This window comes from Saccopteryx leptura, chromosome 13, assembly GCF_036850995.1.
Source record: "Saccopteryx leptura isolate mSacLep1 chromosome 13, mSacLep1_pri_phased_curated, whole genome shotgun sequence".
NCBI classification, from domain to species: domain Eukaryota; kingdom Metazoa; phylum Chordata; class Mammalia; order Chiroptera; family Emballonuridae; genus Saccopteryx; species Saccopteryx leptura.
The window spans coordinates 6056044-6076677 of NC_089515.1; the positions used below are offsets into that span (position 1 = coordinate 6056044).

The 20634-nt window shown below is 43.1% G+C and overlaps 1 protein-coding gene across 1 annotated transcript; it reads left to right on the forward strand.

Moving 5' to 3' along the window:
• The first annotated feature begins 851 nt into the window (after positions 1–851).
• On the forward strand, positions 852–19176 carry TEX36 (testis expressed 36). The gene is made up of 4 exons (XM_066355795.1): positions 852–902; positions 5924–6055; positions 6649–6729; positions 18880–19176. The coding sequence occupies exons 1-4, from the start codon at positions 852–854 to the stop codon at positions 19174–19176; spliced, it is 561 nt and encodes a 186-aa protein (XP_066211892.1).
• The last annotated feature ends 1458 nt before the right edge of the window (positions 19177–20634 follow it).

Sequence of the window (20634 nt, forward strand, 5' to 3'; positions counted from 1 at the left end):
GAGAAGGCCAGCTTTCTGGACCACCTCTGCAGCCTGGGGGAGGTCAGGTGGCCCTTGGGGGAGGGTGGGGAGCTCTGGAGCTGTCTCCAGACCTCGTGTCCCATCCACTGGCTATTGACCCTTGTTTCCTCCTTTATAAATGAACCGAAGGTGGTCGCGGGAAAAGAATGAATGAGGAACACGCGGCAGTGTCTGGTTTAGCACAGCTGCTGGCATTTCAGAATCTCCCCCGAGGGACTTCCTGTGGCGTCTGTGGTGGGCAGTCAGCTGAGCGAGCTGTGAGAAAGTCCCTCTGGGACAGTGACTCTGAGCGGGACACAGAGGTGGCCATGGAAGGGGCACCAAGGGAGGCCTAGGTCTTGGGCAGAGCAATGCCACCGATGTGGGCAAGGTCATCCCCAGCCCAGATTCAATTTACTTTTCTGAAAGCTAAGAGGTTGTAGCAGATGATTACCATGGGAACATTCAACCCAAATGTTATCGATGGAAGGATTTAGAGGGTAATAAAGTTTCCCACTATCTCAAGACTGGCCCTCACGAGTCTGACCTGTGTGTGGGGATCCGCAGCTGGGACCCGCTGGCTCCCTGACTCATACGCTGAGGAGCAGCAGCTGCCAGAAGCTGGTGGCAGGAACTCTCAGGGAGCTTAGAAGACCCGCTCTCCTTCTCCATTGTGACGGGCTGGCTTGCTTCTATGACAACAGCGGGCACTCTCCAAAGTCCCATCCTGGCAGAGGCTGAGAATGGAAGATCAGGAACCAGGATGAGGAGTGGCTCCCAGACGCGGAGAGTTTCCGAGGCAATGGAGAGATGAGGGAGCCGACCTCCGCCACCCTCAGTTCCTGCAGAAAATGCCCAAAGGGAGATGCTTCAACCCGCCTGTCGACAAGGACGGAAGATGGGTAAGAAAGACGGCGCCCTCTTAGCATTCCCAGGCCACGCGGCAGTCCAGGGGCGTGGACCCGACGGCAGGGCCCGCTCTGCTGCATACTGTGGCATGACGTGGCAGGTGCCTTCACCTGGCCTCAGTCTCCTCTGTGAAATGGGAACCTCAGAGCATTCCTGGGAGCAGGAAACGAAGTAACGCGTGTGCAAACACTCAGCACAGGGGCGCCCCGTGAGCGTGCACTAGGCGGGAACGGCCGCTTGCCCTGCTTTCCCCCAGTAACATCCACCGTCTAACAACCGATAGAATTTATTGTGTCACGAGGCTGGCTTGTCTCCCTCCCTCTGCTAGAACGTGCACCTCGTGGGAGCTGGGGTCTTCATCCTGTTTATTTGCTGACTGCACCCCCAGTGTCTGGATTAGACTCTGGGGCTCCGGACGTTCTCAGAAAATAGTTGTTCCAAGGAATTGGCGTTACACTAGAAACCTCGGAACAAACTCCTGTTGGCCCCCCCAGTCTGACCCCCAAACCCCACTGGACTGTGAAATAGGAAGAGTCCAGAAAGGCACCATTTCCCCATCCCGATCATTTGAAAACTTGACCTTCTCAGTTTCACACTCTTCCTCAGGCCTCTCTCTTATGATGCCACATATAAAACCTGGTGGGATCACCGCGATTCTCCCGTTTTCAAGAACGATTTGCTTCACACCTACCGTGTGAGGTGCTAGCCTTGTCAGTATAGACACACACACACACACACACACACACACACACACACACACACACGTATATACATTCTTTCGTATACACCCTGCTTCGTTCCAGGCAAATTTAAAGTATGGAAAATCTTCATAGTAAAATAGTAAAGTATACATAAAATAAAAATTCAGAATCAGTTTGAATATACTTTAGAATACAAGGCCAATACAGGCCATGTGGCCTGCATGGTAGCATTTGGGCATCAAACTTGACTTCGAGCTCCCCGGCAGCCAAAGCAAAATAGGCAATAGTGTGAACTCCATAACGGTTATGAAGAGAAAAACATTTAGTTTCACAGACTAAGTAGCTTCACCTCTTTCTAAAGCCTGCGGCGTGGGTTACAATTGTGTTTGAGTATTACGAAGTGCTGACCAAAAAGGGGTTTTTATTTCTCAGGTAAACATAAATCCAGAGGTTGTCAGTTCATGACTGGTACCTATGTTCTAGAGCAGTGGTCCCAAATGTTTTTTGGGCCACGGACCGGTTTAATGTCAGAAAATATTTTCATGGACTGGCCTTTAGGGTGGGACGGATAAATGTATCACGTGACCAAGACAAGCGTCAAGAGTGAGTCTTAGACGGATGTAACAGAGGGAATCTGGTCATTTAAAAAAAATAAAACATCATTCAGACTTAAATATAAATAAAACGGAAATAATGTAAATTATTTATTCTTTCTCTGCGGACTGGTACCAAATCATCCTTTGTGTGGGGCTGTCAGACTCCGGCTGGGAAAGGAAGACAAGATCAAAGGACAACTGGACAGAAGACACCTGTCAGCCAAGTCTGCCCTTTTTTAGGGACGCCCCCTGTATGAGGTGACCCTGACTCTCCTGCACATCCTCCAGGGAGCCTGGGTGCGTGATGCCGTCAGCTTTGTTTGGTTGTTTCCTTGCCCTGGGTCCTCACTCTTCCTTTCCCAGGAGCCCCGCCCCACCGACTTCTATGGGGAGGGGGTCATCTTATGGGGTCACATGGCCGATTTAGCTGCAAAGGAGTTTTGGGAAGGTATTTTTAACTGGCTACATTGCCACCCAAACGAAGTCAGGGTTCTATTCCAAGGGAGGAAGTGAGCATGATGAATGCTTCCTCTCCTGTCCCCAGGTCAGGACTGTGCCCAGCACCTGGTTTCAGCTGGACAGACGGTGTCTCCGTCCAAGTGCGACGTGAGTCTTTGGTGTGGAAATCCTTGCCGCTGCCGGCTCCTAACAGCATGGAAAGAACGGTGCCTGCCCTCGAGTTCTCCAAAGGAACTCTTAGACAAGTTGGAAAAAAATAAAAAACGGTTGGCTTTGAGTCGGCAGCGGCCCAGTCGGAAAGGTAGTAATTGCCACATCACAAGTGAAAGTCATTTTACAGTTGACCTAGCTGTCTGTAATCTGGCTGCTGCCAGGTGAGGGAAATCCTTTTCTACACGCTCCCCCCTCCCCTATTTAGTATTTCAGTCATTGAGTGATTGAACGCAGCAAAAATTTCACCGCCAACGAGTTAAAAAGCTGTATTTCACGGTTACAGTATCTAACAGAAGGGTTTATTTCACAGTTGTCATGGTATAGCCATTAAGTATATATTTTAAAAGGAGTGAAATTAAAATGCTAGAGGGCCACTTTTTACCCGCAATTTAGCCCACAGACTCGCAGAATACAAATGAACTGAAGCCGGCTGTCACGGAGGTGGTAGGAGGGGTCATTCCTGAGGAAGGAACAGCGTCCACCGTGGCCGGACCGTCCACGCTTCCCGGAGAGGGGTCAGCATAGTCAGAGTGGAAGCGGTGGAGGGAGGTGTTCTGAGTTCGGAGGCCCTTTGTATTACTTATATTTACTTAAAAATATATAACTGTTTAAAAACATAAAAATATATATATATATAATACAGGGTGAATTACACACAGAGATTGACTTTGAAAAATGTTGTAGGGTATGTGTTCAGTGAGAAAAGCAAGGTGCAAAACAGTATGTAGCATATGGTTTGCTTTTTGTATAGGAATGTAAGTTACCTCTGCAGGGACAAGTGTTTGCACCCGATCATATGAGCACGCAGTTGTGCATAGTCTTACCTGAGGTGGCAGTTGGGAGGTGACAGGGAGGGGAAGGAGAGAGTAACCAACACTGACTGCTAAATAAAAAGGCATGTACAATTTTTTAGATATCACATTTTAAATCCGGTCCTATGTATGCAAAATTATCCATATGTATGTGTGTCCATTCGTAATGGGACTTATAAAAAACAGGGTCATTGAAGAGTTAAGGGGGGGAAAAACGGTGACCTGATTTCGGTTAATTTGACTTTCTTATGTTCTTCTTTCTTGTTTAATTTCTTTTTTTTAAACACAGTACATATTACAACTCTAATCAGAAACAAATATACTTGTTGTGGGAAACAAGATGAGATAATAAATGCATTTAGTTAAGACACGTTTGCATGGTGGAAAAGAAAGCCTTCCTCCTTCCCTGACTCCCTCCGCCAAGGGGGCCCTGTCACACTTCCCTGCACACCCTCCCCAGAGCCTGGTGCGTGATGGCACGTTGATTTGCGTGGGTTTTTTTTTTTTTCTTCATTGCCTTTGGTCCCCGTACCTACTCGCCTCACCCCACAGGAAGCCTTTCAAATGTGTTTAATGAAAATTCTTCTATTTGGATATATTCTGGCCAAGTTATGTATTGTTTTGTGTGCACGGGTTCTTTATTTACAGACGTGGGTGAGTGTATAGACCTCATTCGGCTTCCTCCTTTCTCCCACACAGTGCTGCGTTTAAAAAGTCTCCCACCGCTGTGTCCTCTAGCTGGTTCCTTCTCACCGCCGCCAAAAACACCCACCATGTGCACAGCACGGATGATGTCATCCCCCTTTTATACATAAATAAATGCTAACATCCTAAACACACTCTTGTGTACGCAGGAAGCATAAGCCACCTGAACAGACAGTTCTTTTGTGACTTGAGAAGGAATGAGAGAGAGTGGCAGCTGTTGGGTATTATTCTATTCCAAAAGAGAAGGAAGCAGGGCCCACCCGAGGCCATGGCTGTGGGCTTGGGGACCAGGGAGGGGACAGCGGTGGGTAAAGGTAGCCCCTGCTCACAGTTACTGAGCACTGTCTGGGTGCACGCATTTTCTGTTCTAATCACATCGACCCTATCAGGAAGAGGCTGTTATTCCCGTTTTACAGATTGGGGCTTGGAAAAGCGATGTCCCTTGCATGAAGCTCACCTCACAAGAGAGAGTGAGCTGGGACTAGACCGGGACGAGAGGGCAGTCTGTGACCCAAGCACGGTTTCAGGCCTCCCCCCTTCGTGGGAAGTCTCACCAAGCGTTGGGGCCTTCTCTTCTGTTTGCATTTTAGTATCCCCTCTTAGATCTCTCTTAGAGACCCTACTTCAAAGCCCACTTTGTTGGGGGAGGGGGTTAAGAGGTGCTATTTAAATAAAATTGGGGTGAGCTGTGGCCATCAAGTGTCTCCTACACCCCCCCCCCCCACCTTAGGAGCGAAGGGCTCCTTCCCCCAGCTGCCGAGTGTGGCCTCTGGTGGTTGGTCCAACCTGAAGAGAGCCGCCTCCCAAGGCCACCCCTCTTCCTGGGGCAGCCCACACCCACGGACTGATGGACACAGGTGCACAAAGGCCCAGTCCCCTCGCCCCAACTCAGGACGACTCTGAGAAGCCATCCCGTGTCCAGACCTCTCTGTGAGGTTGACGGAGGCCCTTGTAGGGACCACCTCCCTGTACCCTGCCCTGTTTCCTTCCCTCCCTTTCATACGGAGGTACAAAGCCCACCTTCTCCCAATCATCTTCTCACTCTTTACCACCCTACATTCTCAGTGGGGGGTCACCCGGGACCCTTCCCTCCTCGATGCCCCTGTGTTTCAGGGTCCACCCCATCCCTGCAGGAGGTTGGCTCACCCCCATGAACATGGGTGGGTCTTTGTTCCCAAGCACAGGGAGCGCTGGGACCAGAAAGATCTCAAATGACAGGTCTTCATCTCCTCAGTGTACATCAGCTCCCACTCGGAGGGCCACACCCTCCTCACCAGGCCGTAGAAGTATTTCCCCAACTCTGGCGACACAGCAGGGGTGGCCTTGTAACTTGAAACAACTGGCGGTGATGGCCTTGGGCCATGACAATATTTTTTGTCTTGGAAAGAATACTTAAAAATTATGCCATTTCCATCACATGCCAGGAGCACCCAAATTGCGTTTTAATCATTTTACGGAGGAAGCCCTGGTCCTTGGCTCCAAGACTCCGATATGTCTGCTTTTAATCAAGGCGTGTGCTGTCTTCCAGTTCCCTGACATCGGACTGACACAGAAGACACCGGAATCTATCACTGGCGCTATGTTAAAGGAGGCCCACAATCCACACTTCTGCCGGCAAATAGAAGGGAAGCTACCACCCATCTACAAAGTCCGGGAGAAGGTGAGTTGAGTCCAGTCGCTGGCCATGGCCATATGCTCCCACAGCTCTCCAAGGGGGGCAGTGCCCCTGCCATTTTGAGCCAGATCATTCTTCCTTGGGAGGGGCTGCTCATTTACCGTTCTCAGACTCCTACACACTGCTCACATCCCCCACCTGATAACCCTAGTCTGTGGGACACCCCAGATACTCTCTGCAAGGAGCTACTTCCGGTCCAGGCAATCAAGTTAGGCTCGTCCATGGACAAGAAGCACACATTGGTTACCACTCACAGTTCCTTAGCATGCAGGTTCTGCCCCCCCCCCCCAGTTCCCGAGCAGCCTCAGGGGCATGACGTGGCCTGCAGGAGACACAGGCATGGGTTTCTGCTGCGCTGACTCAAGGTTGAGTTCAAAGCCTTGAGCAGATGTGCACACCTATGACTTTCCGCTCCTGTGCTGGGTGCTCCACCTCTGCCGATGGGTCTCATCCTCACTCAGGGGTCACTTTGTCCCTCCTGCCACTCCACCAGAGGCTGGTGCTGAGAGCAGGTGGGGGTATGGGGTGGGGGTGGGGTTCTGATGTGTGCCTTATGTCCCTCCCTTTTTCACTCCCAGCAAGCGGTCTATAACAACTTCCCCTTCTCTGTACATGACAATCAGCACAGCTTCCAGAATTCAGGATACTACTTTGACTCCGTGAGTATTGCTGTCCAACTTGCTAATCAAATGGGGAGCGACATCAGGGTTCTTGACTTTCTGCGACGTCAATTGGAACAAGGTCAAAACGAAAGCTTCATAACAGGTTAACAAAAACAAACAAACAAGCAAAGCAAACAAATAAAAAAAGCATGAAGCTCCCAAAGTTCAAAGTTGCACACAACTCTCAAACTCGGAACCAGCTTTCTGATTTTTTGTGTGTGCATCTCATGCTTCTTAAAGTCCTGGCTATTTATAAATAGCCTCATTAGAGAGCTTTCTAGTAAAGAGGTCACATAGGGATTGCCTGTGGGGGTATCTGCTTGGCAAAGCCAGAACCCACCAAGAGGGGTCAAAGGATGGGGAGCTGACCTACTATTAAGAAGGACTTCCTAGTCACTGGAGTTGTCTTTTCTCTAGAGGTAGTGAGTTCCTCGTTGTAAAGCCAGTAGCCATGGCCACCATCACAGCCGCCTGGCCCATGCAGGTTCGCATTAGATTCAGACAGATGGTAATGAAACAATGGAGCCAAGAACTGGTGAGCCATCATCTTTAATCCTAGCTTGCACCCGGCGGGCAAGTAAAAACACACACTGGGCTCCAAAACCCACTCATTCAGTGCTCACAAAGCTACTGACTTTATCTGAGTTTCCTAGAATCAAAGGTTTCTAGCTCACCAGACTTATTCACCTCTGTTCCCTATCTCCTTCCTTCTCCCTGCACAAACTCTGCACAAACTGGCTTCTCACTCAGCACTCCACCATCTTGGCTGCTTCTCCTCTCCTCCATGTGGCCTTTCTCTGCTCTCCTCTCTAATGCTAATCTCAGAAACCGAGAGAGCAAGCTCCCAGTCTGCCCCACTTTATAGTGTATAAATCCAAACCTTTAATCCAATATACAAATAAAGAAGTCTCTGATACAAAGTCACTTATCAGAGGCATGATGGGATTCCTCATGAGAGTGCACCACCCCACATAAAAAAGAATGGGAAAGGCTTAGTCCTAAAACCAAGCCCCAGGCTACAAGGATCCTGCCTGCCCACAGCCCGCCACAACACACATTGATATAATCACGCCCATTCCAAGCAAGAAAGGCAACTAATATCACCTGGGCGACGGGCTCCTACATGGGCAGCGCCATCTTTAACAAAGAGAGCGTAATATATTTTATCTGCCCATTACTCGTCATTAGGGAAAATTAAGCCTGACCACCACTTGTTAGTGGTGGTTTCAGGCAGTACCGTGCAATGGAAAGACATTACAAGCCATATATGTCATTTAAAATTTTCTAGTTAGCCCCATGAAGTACAAAAGAAACAGATGAAAATAATTTTTATATATTTTATTTAATCCAATGATTCTCTAAATCATCACTTTAAAAGGTAGTCAATTAAAATTTATTCATGAGATATTTTACATCCCCTTAAGTCTTTAAATCCAGTTTGTATTTTATACTTATGCTACCTCTGAATTTGGAATATTGACAATTCAAGTGCTCAATAGCACATGTGATTAGGGGCCATTGAACTGGGCAGGGCAGGGTTAACATTTCCTAGGGAGAGGGTTGTATCAGGTGACCTCTGAGAATACTTACAGAATCTGAAAGTCCACAATGATGATCATGATCATGTTAATAATACCCACCATTTATTAAGAAGATGTCATATGTTATTACCACATTATCTCATTTATTCCTCAACACTACGTTATCGGTTCATTACTCTTATCATCTCCAATTTAGAGGGGAGGAAACTGAGAACCAGCAAAGTTAAACAATTGTCCCAAAGCTGCCCTGTTTCTCTCGGCTACGAGAGCTAAGCCACACTGAAATGGTTTCACTGAAAAGATCGGCTTGGCCTCTGCAGAGTGTTAAGTATAGAACCAGAATATCCACTCTGCCTGCTTCTCTAAACGGAGGTTTAAAATGATTTTTTAAACTACCAAAGTAGGGCTCTGGCTGGATTTCTCAGAGGATAGAGTGTCGGCCCACCATGCAAATGTCCTGGGTTTGATCCCTAGTCAGAGCACACATAAGAAGTGACCATTTACTTCTCTTTCCCTCCCTCTCCCCCTTGTCTCTCTCCTCCGCTCCCATAGCCAGTGGCTTGGTTGGTCTGATCGTCTGCCCCAGACAGGGTTGCTGGATGAAGCCCAGTTGGGGCACATGCAGTAATCTGTCTATCTCCCCTCCTCTCACTTAAACAAAACAAAAAGCTACCCAAGTAATGTATGTCCTTTAAAATTTTTTATATAATACAGAATTATATAACATTAAAAATGAAATTTGCACCCTCATTTTCCCTCCTCACAATCTTACCTTGATGACTCACTGATAATGTTCTTGTGAGTAAAGTTGGAGAACTTTTTGCAATTCATGTGCAAACATACACAGATAGGTGTATGTCTTTTAATGAAATAAACAGGATTGAGCCACATGTATTGTCTAAGAGGTGTGCTGGTTTCTTAGAAAACATTGGGAACTTTCCAGATTTCTCTACCTTCTGGAATAATTTGTATAATGTGTAGATTTTTCCACTTAATGACTGATAGAATTTCCCATAAAATTATTGGGCACTGATATCTTTTAGGGTAAGTTTTTTTTTTGTTGTTGGTTTTTTTTTTTTTTTGTATTTTTCTGAAGCTGGAAACAGGGAGGCAGTCAGACAGATTCCCACATGCGCCCGACCGGGATCCACCCGGCACACCCACCAGGGGGCAATGCTCTGCCCATCTGGGGCGTTGCTCTGTTGCAACCAGAGCCATTCTAGTGCCTGAAGTGGAGGCCATGGAGCCATCCTCAGCACCCAGGCCAACTTTGCTCCAGTGGAGCCTTGGCTGCAGGAGGGGAAGAGAGAGACAGAGAGGAAGGAGAGGGGGAGGGGTGGAGAAGCAGATGGGCGCTTCTCCTGTGTGCCCTGGCCGGGAATCGAACCCAGGACTCCTGCACGCCAGGCCGACGCTCTACCACTGAGCCAACCGGCCAGGGGTAGGGTAAGTTTTTTTACACTATATTTTCACTTTCTCCCTTGATTATTAATCTATTCAAACTTTCTCGAATAGAGATTTTGCTACGGGTTTACCTAAAATCGCGTATTTCGTTTCAAATTTTTTGGTATGTTATTTTAAAAAATATTCTCACTTTGCTGGGTTTTTTTTCATCTTTTTCAGTTGAATGTTTAGTTCATATACTTGCAACTGTTTTTGTTAATACATTTTTAAAACCATAAATAGGCTCCAGATAATTGCTTTCGTAACCCAACGGAGACCAAAGACCCTAGTTTTCTAAGTAGGGTGTCATCATTATTTGCTTCCAAATAGTATATTATTTAACTTTTTTTTTTTTTAATTATAATTTTATTTTTTTAATGGGGCGACATCAATAAATCAGGTTACATATATTCAAAGATCAACAAGTCCAGGTTATCTTGTCTTTCAATTATGTTGCATACCCATCACCCAAAGTCAGATTGTCCTCTGTCACCTTCTATCTAGTTTTCTTTGTGCCCCTCCCCCTCCCCCTTTCCCTCCCCCTTTCCCCCCTCCCCCCTGTAACCACCACACTCTTATCAATGTCTCTTAGTTTCACTTTTATGCCCCACCTACGTATGGAATAATGCAGTTCCTGGTTTTTTCTGATTTACTTATTTCACTTTGTATAATGTTATCAAGATCCCACCATTTTGCTGTAAATGATCTGATGTCATCATTTCTTATGGCTGAGTAGTATTCCATAGTGTATATGTGCCACATCTTCTTTATCCAGTCGTCTATTGACGAGCTTTTTGGTTGTTTCCATGTCCTGGCCACTGTGAACAATGCTGCAATGAACATGGAGCTGCATGTGTCTTTACGTATCAATGTTTCTGAGTTTTTGGGGTATATACCCAGTAGAGGGATTGCTGGGTCATAAGGTAGTTCTATTTTCAGTTTTTTGAGGAACCACCATACTTTCTTCCATAATGGTTGTACTACTTTACATTCCCACCAACAGTGTATGAGGGTTCCTTTTTCTCCACAGCCTCTCCAACATTTGCTGTTACCTGACTTGCTAATAACAGCTAATCGAACAGGTGTGAGGTGGTATCTCATTGCAATTTTGATTTGCATTTCTCTAATAACTAAAGAAGATGAGCATCTTTTCATATATCTGTTGGCCATTTGTACTTCCTCCTGGGAGAAGTGTCTGTTCATGTCCTCTTCCCATTTTTTTATTGGATTGTTTGTTTGTTTGTTGTTGAGTTTTATGAGTTCTTTGTCTATTTTGGATATTAGGCCCTTATCTGAGCTGTTGTTTGAAAATATCATTTCCCATTTAGTTGGCTTTCTGTTTATTTTGTTATCAGTTTCTCTTGCTGAGCAAAAACTTCTTAGTCTGATGTAGTCCCATTCATTAATTTTTGCCTTCACTTCTCTTGCCATTGGAGTCAAATTCATAAAATGCTCTTTAAAACCCAGGTCCATGAGTTTAGTACCTATGTCTTCTTCTATGTACTTTATTGTTTCAGGTCTTATGTTTAGATCTTTGATCCATTTTGAGTTAATTTTAGTACAGGGGGACAAACTGTAGTCCAGTTTCATTCTTTTGCATGTGGCTTTCCAGTTTTCCCAGCACCATTTATTGAAGAGGCTTTCTTTTCTCCATTGTATGTTCCTTGGCCCCTTTATCAAAAATTATTTGACTATATATATGTGGTTTTATTTCTGGACTTTCTATTCTGTTCCATTGGTCTGAGTGTCTATTTTTCTGCCAATACCATGCTGTTTTGATTGTCATGGCCCTATAATATAGTTTGAAGTCAGGTATTGTAATGCCCCCAGCTTCATTCTTTTTCTTTAGGATTGCTTTGGCTATTTGGGGTTTTTTATAGTTCCATATAAATCTGATGATTTTTTGCTCTATTTCTTTAAAAAATGTCATTGGAATTTTGATGGGAATTGCATTAAATTTGTATATTGCTTTGGGTATATTGATTATATTTATTCTTCCTAACCAAGAACAAGGAATATTCTTCCATCTCATTATATCTTTCTCGATTTCTCTTAACAATGGTTTATAGTTTTCATTATATAAGTCCTTTACATTCTTTGTTATGTTTATTCCTAAGTATTTTATTTTTTTTGTTGCAATTGTGAAGGGGATTATTCTTTTGAGTTCGTTCTCAGTTGTTTCATTGTTGGCATATAGAAAGGCTATGGACTTTTGTATGTTAATTTTGTATCCTGCCACCTTACTGTATTGGCTTATTGTTTCTAGTAGTCTTTTTGTGGATTCTTTGGGGTTTTCGATGTATAGGATCATATCATCTGCAAAAAGTGATACCTTTACTTCTTCTTTTCCGATATGGATGCCTTTTATTTATTTGTCTTGTCTGATTGCTCTGGCTAGAACCTCTAGTACCACATTAAATAACAATGGAGAGAGTGGACACCTCTGTCTTGTTCCTGATTTAAGGGGGAAAGCCTTCAGTTTAGTGCCATTTAATATGATGTTAGCTGATGGTTTATCATATATGGCCTTTATCATGTTGAGGTATTTTCCTTCTATACCCATTTTGTTGAGAGTCTTAAACATAAAATTGTGTTGTATTTTATTGAAAGCCTTTTCTGCATCTATTGATAAGATCATGTGGTTTTTGTTCTTTGTTTTGTTGATATGGTGTATTACGTTAACCGTTTTACGTATGTTGAACCATCCTTGAGATTCTGGGATGAATCCCACTTGATCATGATGTATTATTTTTTTAATATGTTGTTGTATTCGATTTGCTAGTATTTTGTTTAGTATTTTAGCATCTGTATTCATTAGAGATATTGGTCCGTAGTTTTCTTTTTTTGTGCCATCCTTGCCTGGTTTTGGTATGAGGGTTATGTTGGCTCATAAAATATGTTTGGAAGTATTGCTTCTTCTTCAATTTTTTGGAAGACTTTGAGTAGAATAGGAACCAAGTCTTCTTTGAATGTTTGATAAAATTCGCTGGTATAGCCGTCAGGGCCTGGACTTTTATTTTTGGGGAGGTTTTTAATGGTTTTTTCTATTTCTTCTCTACTAATAGGTCTGTTTAGGCTTTCTGCTTCTTCTTGACTCAGTCTAGGAAGGTTGTATTGTTCTAGGAATTTATCCATTTCTTCTAGATTGTTGAATTTAGTGGCATAAAGTTTTTCATAGTATTCTACAATAATTCTTTGTATATCTACGGTGTCCGTGGTGATTTCTCCTCTTTCATTTTGGATTTTGTTTATATGAGTTCTTTCTCTTTTTTCCTTGGTAAGTCTTGCCAAGGGTTTGTCAATTTTATTGATCTTTTCAAAGAACCAGCTCTTTGTTCTATTAATTTTTTTATAGTTTTACTGTTCTCTATTTCATTTATTTCTGCTCTGATTTTTATTATCTCCTTTCTTCAGCTGGTTTTGGGTTGTCTTTGTTCTTCTTTTTCTAGTTCCTTAAGGTGTGAAGTTAAGTGGTTCACTTGGGCTCTCTCTTGTTTGTTCATATATGCCTGAAGTGATATGAACTTCCCTCTTATCACTGCTTTTGCTGCATCCCATAGATTCTGCTATGTCGTATTGTCATTTTCATTAGTCTGTATATATCTTTTGATCTCTGCACTTATTTCTTCTCTGACCCATTCATTTTTTAAAAGTATGTTGTTTAGTTTCCACATTTTTGTGGGATTTTTTCCCTCTTTTTTGCAGTTGAATTCTAGTTTCAAGGCTTTATGATCAGAAAATATGCTTGGTACAACTTCGATTTTTCTGAATTTGCTGATGTTGTTTTTGTGGCGCAACATATGGTCAATTCTTGAGAATGATCCATGTACACTGGAGAAAAATGTATACTCAGTCACTTTGGGATGAAATGTCCTGTAGATGACTATCATATCCAGGTGCTCTAGTGTTTTGTTTAAGGCCACTATATCTTTGTTGATTCTCTGTTTGGATGACCAATCTAGAGCCGTCAGCGGTGTATTGAGGTCTCCAAATATGATTGTATTTTTGTCAGTTTTTGTTTTAAGGTCAATAAGTAGCTGTCTTATATATTTTGGTGCTCCTTGGTTTGGTGCATATATATTAAGAATTGTTATGTCTTCTTGATTCAGTGTCCCCTTAGCCATTATGAAATGGCCATTTTTGTCTCTGAGTACTTTTGCTGTCTTGTAGTCAGCATTATCAGATATGAATATTGCTACGCCTGCTTTTTTTTGGATGCTATTTGCTTGGAGTATTGTTTTCCAGCCTTTCACTTTGAATTTGTTTTTATCCTTGTTACTTAGATGAGTTTGCTGGAGGCAGCATACAGTTGGATTTTCTTTTTTAATCCATTCTGCTACTCTGTGTCTTTTTATTGGTGAGTTTAATCCGTTTACATTTAGTGTAATTATTGATATTTGTGAGTTCCCTATTGCCATTTTATAGATTGCTTTCTGTTAGTTTTGTGTCTTGTTTGATCCTTCTCTTTTGTTTTTCTATCTTTTGTTTTTATTTGGTTGTATTCCATACATCTTTCTACTGTTGCTATCTTTTTTATCTCATGTGCTTCTGTGGTGGTTTTTTCAATGGTGGTTACCTTTAGGTAATGAAAAGGGTTCCTACCCTGGTCATTGTAGCGCACTATTTTGTGAGTACTTTTGCACTCCATCATCCTTTGCTACTGTTAATCTCCATCCTCTCCCCCCTTTCGTTTTGTTGTTGTCACAGTTTAAATTTGGTTTTATTGTGTTCTTCTTGGAGCTTTTACTTGTGGCTTTATTTTTTTTTGTTCTTTGTATCTGATTGGAGAACCCCCTTTAGTAATTCCTGGAGTGGGGGTTTTTTGATGATAAATTCCCTCATCTTTTCTGTATCTGTGAATGTTTTTATTTCTCCTTCATATTTGAAGGATAGCTTTGATGGGTATAGTATTCATGGCTGAAAGTTCCTCTCTTTCAGGACTTTAAATATTGGGGTCCACTCTCTTCTAGCTTGTAGAGTTTCTGCTGAGAAATCTGATGATAATCTAATGGGCCTTCCTTTATATGTTGTATTCTTCTTTTCCCTGGCTGCCTTGAGAATTTTTTCTTTGCCGTTGGTTTGTGCCAATTTCATTATGATGTGCCTTGGAGTAAGTTTGTTGGGGTTAAGAAAACTCGGAGTTCTGTTTGCTTCATGAATTTGAGGCTTTAGTTCTTTCCACAGGCTTGGGAAGTTCTCATATATTATTTGTTTGAGTATGTTCTCCATTCCATTTTCTCTCTCTTCTCCCTCTGATATACCTATTATTCTTATGTTATTCTTTCTGATGGAGTCAGATAATTCTTGTAGGGCTATCTCATTTTTTTAAATTTTTGAGTCTCTTTCTTCCTCTCTCTGTTGTGCCTCAAGTTGCTTGTCTTCTATTTCACTAATCCTCTCTTCTATCTGGCCTGTTCTATTAGCCAAGCTTGTTACCTCGTTTTTCAGCGCGTGAATTGAGTTTTTCATCTCTGTTTGATTTGTTTTTATAGTTTCAATTTCCTTGGACATATATTCTTTGTGATCATTGAGTTGTTTTCTGAGCTCCCTAAATTGCCTTTCTGTGTTTTCTTGTATATCTCTGAGTATTTTTAGGATTTCTGTCTTGAATTCTCTGTCATTTAACTCCAAGGTTTCCAATATATTAAATTTTTTCTCCATAGATTTTTCCTCATCTATCTGTGTTACCTCTCTTTCTTTTGTATTCATGATATTCGATTTTCTCTTCCTTAATGGCATCTGAGGGTGGTTTTGTTGATAGTATTAATGAGATTTAATAAAAAATAAAAAGTTAAAAAAATAAAAAATCGAAAAAAGTTGTTTTTTTTTTTAAAAAAATTAATAATGAAATAAAGAAAAATAAAATAAAATAAAAATTTTAAAAAAGGAAATTATTCCCCCCCCTCCTTTTTTCCTCTCCTCTCCTCTCCCCTCTTTCTTGAGAAAATCTTGTGGTGAACTGTGAATTATATTGTATTTAATAGAACAAACAATGCCTGTAATGGAGGGCCTGAATTGGGGAAAAGTAATAAAGGGGCAAGAAAAAAAATAATAAAAAAAAATAATAATAAAATAAAAAATATAAAAGGGGGGGTATGGACCCACAAAAAGCAAATAATGAAAAAATTTGGATCAAGAATAAAATGATTTGCATTTAGGTGTTGGTTGACTAAGAGTTATGATGAGAGGAGTAAGAAGGAAACAGGAAAATGGGGGGACAAATTAAAAAATTACTATTGTATTTAGTGGAACAAGAGCTTGATAAAATAGAGAGCCAGGGATGGGAGCACTGCTAGTGAGTTAAAAAGGTGAAGTAAAAACCCCCCAAAATGCCACAAACATAAGTTTGAGTCCCAGATAAAATAATTTGTTTGTTATTGAGGTTTGAATGAGAGGAGACGTAAAGGAGAAAGGAAGAAACTAATATAGAGGGAGAAAAGAAAGAGAGAGAGAGAAAAAAAAGAGGGAACCACTAAAAGAAGAAAAAAGAAAAAAGAGGAGAGAGAGAGAGAGAGAGAGAGAGTTAAGGGTTTTGGAGTGCAACCCTCGTAGAGAGAAAGGAAGAGGAAAGAAAAGATAATGGGAGATGTAACACTTATGGGTAGTGTAGTTCAAGGAGAGGAGAGAGTAAGACCAGTAGAGAGTTAAACGACCAAATTGGAGGAGGAAAAAAAAAAAGAAAAAAAAAATCAAGGATGAAGATAAGAGAAACAAACGAACAAATATAATAAAATGGGATAGGTTATAAAGTCTGCAGATTATTCTGATTTTGAGAGGTTATCTTCTTGCTTTTTCTTTTCTCTCCCTCTTCCTGGTCGGTGACTCTGTACCCCGGGTTCTGCCCCTTTGGCACGCTCAGGTAGAGGTTTGCAGTTGATAAGTCTCTATCTATGGCGATGTCATGTATTGTGCTTCAGTCTCGTTGGCAGTCGAGGCTCATTAGCATTTATAGGCTCCGACAGTGAGAGAGTCAGTGTTCCTGGAGCCTCTCTCCTAGTCTTTCTTTCCTCAATTAGTAGCCTGAGAATCCAGCTATGGGGTTGCTGCTGCCTCTGCCTGGATAGTAAGAGGCTCAAAGAGCTGGCAACTCCCCACTCTATTCCCACTCAGCACAGGGCTCTGGGTAAGGCTCAGTCAGTCAGAGCCGCTAGCATAAATAAGGGCTACCGCCTACTCAAAGACCTCTGGCTCTGCCACTCTGTCCGGTAACACGGGCGGGCACCCACTCCTGGGGCGCTTGGAGGAAACTCTTGTTCACTATCTGTGCGCGCAGACCAGGATGTTAGACCGGAAGTCTCACCCTCTGAGTGAAACCCCCCGCCCGCACTGAAAAGTTCCAGTGTTGGAATTGGCTCTCGCTCCGTCCCCGTGTGCGGCTTTTTCAAGGCACTGGGGCGGCCTGAGACTCCGCCCTCGGCCCACACAAAGGCTCCCGACTCTGCCCCTCCGTGGGACAACACAGGCTCCCACTCCCGAGGTGCTGGGAGGAGTCTCCTGCCCACTCTCCGTGCGCGCAGACCAGGATGTGAGGCCAGAGTCCTGCCCTCTGAATGAAACCTCCCGCCCGCACTGAAAAGTTCCAGTGTTGGAATTAGCTCTCGCTCCCTCCCCGTGTGCGGCTCTCCCCAGGTGCTGGGGCGGCCCGGAGGCTTTCGGCCCACACAAAGGCCTCTGACTCTGCCTCTCTGTGGAGTAACACGGGTGCACCCTCCCGGGGCTTTGGAAGGAATCTCTCGCCTACTATGCGCCGACCAGGGGATCAGGTAAAATGGCTGCCCCGCTTGTCTTTCTTTGTCTGGGTTTGGTGTGAGTGTTAGCTGTATTGCCCGGGTTGTCACAGGAACAGTTTTTCCTCAGCTTGGATCTCCATGCCACAGCCTGGTTCGGCCATTTGTGCCGCGGCCTGGATCTATTCACCCCCTTTGCCCGCCTTAGTTTCTATATGCTCAGTTTCCAGTGAAAACCGCCTTGTTTAGGTTAGTGAGGAAGGCAGAGCATTTCTTACTCCCTATTTGCTTCGGGGTTTGGTTATATATTTAGCCAATTTTTCGCTCAATCATACCTTTGGGTGTATTGCGAAACATCTGGAAGCTCCAAGGATAGGTTTTTCTGTTTCTGGTTGAAGATCTTGTTGAGGTTTGGGGGAGATTTATCGGTATCACTTCCTACCCTGCCATTACTCTGATGTCATCATCTATTTAACTTTTTAAAATTTCTTTTTTTAACTATGTTTTGAATTTTCTACATGGTTAGAATTTTTAAAGATCATCCTTTTGTTTTGCTAATCTCTAGTTCTATGGTTTATGATAAAAATGTATAGAATATAATCTGTGATTTCTATTTGTAATTATAAAGATTATCTCTGTTATCTTATATATAAATCGTTTTAACAAATGTTTCATTGGTGTTAAGAAAGACTGTATCTTCCCCATCCAAACAGTCTCTTTATTAAACCCTCCTTAAATTGGCCTATTCAGTGTGCCTTATGTTACTCTGAATGATGCAGAGCCTTGGGGAAAAAAAACAACCTCGCTTTCCTAATGTAAAATACGTAATCTAGTGTCTGTTTTGTTCTAGTCTTTTGTGGAGGCATGGTGTTTTCTTGTTAGTTTTCACCTGCTGGTGACCCAATCAAAAGCACCATGTGGAATCCGTGGTCATTCTCAGGACCATGTGCAAGGTGCTGGGAATTAACGAAGAGGCCTGTGGAACAGAGCTGTCTTCCTCTCGGAGACCCTCCAGGATGGGGAGAACCCAGCCTCTTCGGACTTCCCACCACCTGTCCCACTGAAAGCTGGAGGTGCACCCGGGGGCAGGGAGAATACTCTGAGGAGCTACCCGGGGGCAGAGAACCTACTGCGGGTCCCAGGGGGTCCAGGCTGATTAATAGGCTATTTCTACCTGCGGACTCTCTGATTCTGCCGTCCATGCCTCCAGAAGTCCAGTCCCCTGGCGGCAGTGAGAGACGTTGAGAACAGTAACAAGACACCAGCATGTTCTGGGTGTTAATTTATAGTCTTCAGCGGGTTGGTAAAGGATGCCTCTCACAAGGGTTGTCGTATTGTGCATTTAAATGGAGACTGTCACGTGGCTGGTTTTACCGGAGACTTCAGAACTGGTGACCTTGAATATTTTTCTCCTAATCTTCTTGTTTCTTCCCCAGGGCCTGGGACGTAAAAAGATCCCCCCAGAAAAAAGGCAACACGCTTCAAGAAATTTCAATCTTTGGGCATGTGACTATGTCCCGTCTTGTTTTGACGGCTTTTCAAATAACCAAATATCATATGTCTGTCAGGAAGCTGTGGTGGTTCCAATTTTCAGACGCTTTCCAAGACATTATCATGAGGTGTGGAGCGCTTTCAAGTTCATTTCTGAGCGAAGCTACGCAGAGTTTTTGAAAAAGACTCCGAAAGTAAGGTTCGCGATTGACAAAAAGGCTGATTCTTCACTGGAGCCCTAATCTTTCCAGAAGATTTTTGATGAGTTTTGTAATACTGGTCTTTCATTGGATGGACCCTTGGATCCAGCAGGACCATTTAACAAAAAAGTTTGTTTAGAATTAGAGATTGTATACCCCTTAATGCTGAGGGGACGTTTTCTTGTAGTGACAACAGAGAGACCGAGGTCCTTAACTTACGTGGAGAAACCAGACAGGAGATAGCTATGTCACCACACCCCACATTTAAGATATTTTTTTATGATTTTTAATTAGGTTGAAACACATTCAAGTCCTTATAAAATAAAAATATGTGAAGAGAAACACATTTTAAATGAATGTTGTACACGAAGTTAACGATTTTTTTAAATTGCCACATTAACTTGTGTGTAGGGGGGGGAATTTTAGAAATTGCATAAGTAATCTGTGGTTATATTTTCACTTTGTAATTTCCCACCACGCAGAAAGAGCAGGTGTTTCCCCTTGGTTCTACCACATGTCTGATCTTGGTCCTATCCGCATCAGTAAGTTAACCATTGGTTTTTATTCTGTGCATTTACCATTACAGAGATGTGCATGACCACACAAAGATTGGAATATAACTGTGTTACACAGCACACAGCGGTCTATATCTTTCTCTGATATTTAACAGGTGTGTCCTGGAGTTCTTACAGTGTGAGTGTGAACAGACTGATTTGCTTTTTAAACTACTACATTTATTTCCTAAGACAAAGTGCCGTAATTAAAATTTTTTTAAATTTATTGACTTTTAGAGAGAGAGAGAGAGGAAAGGAGAAAGAGAAACACTGATTTGTTGTTTCACTTATTTATGTATTATTCATCGTTTGATTCTTGTGTGTGCCCTGATCGGGGATCAAACCCGCAACCGTGGCATAGTGGGATGATGCTCTGACTAACTGAGCTACCCGGCCAGGGCTATGCGTCATACTTTTTAAAATTATCTTCTTGTTCATGAGAGCTTGAATTGTTTATAATGTTTGGCTGTCAGAGCCGGCGCCGCATGCACAGTTTTGATCAAACTCGAGAGCATGGCTTCTGGAGCAATCTCTGGAAAGTTGCCTTTTTTGTGCTGGTTGGGGGTTTTAGGCAGAGGCAACGTTTTAATAACTACTCCCAGACTTCCCTAGGAAAATACTGGACCAATGAAACTCCTGCCAACATGGTCTGTGCACTTCTGTTTCTCTCACCTCAAATCATCTTTTAGGTATTTAAGGGCAAAAAATGGTATCTAGTTTTTTCTTGTGCATTTCTCTGATTATTAGTCAAGTTGAGCATCTTTTCCTGCTTGGCGACCATTTATATTTCCTTCCGTCAACTGTCACCATCATCCTACGTCCAGAGCTTCCTGTTCGTATTTGGATATGCTTTTGAGAGATGAATTTTAGAATAAGTTTATCGAGTCAATTCATTGGCCATTTCATGGGAATTTCCCCAAATTTAGATATTGACTTACAGGAGACT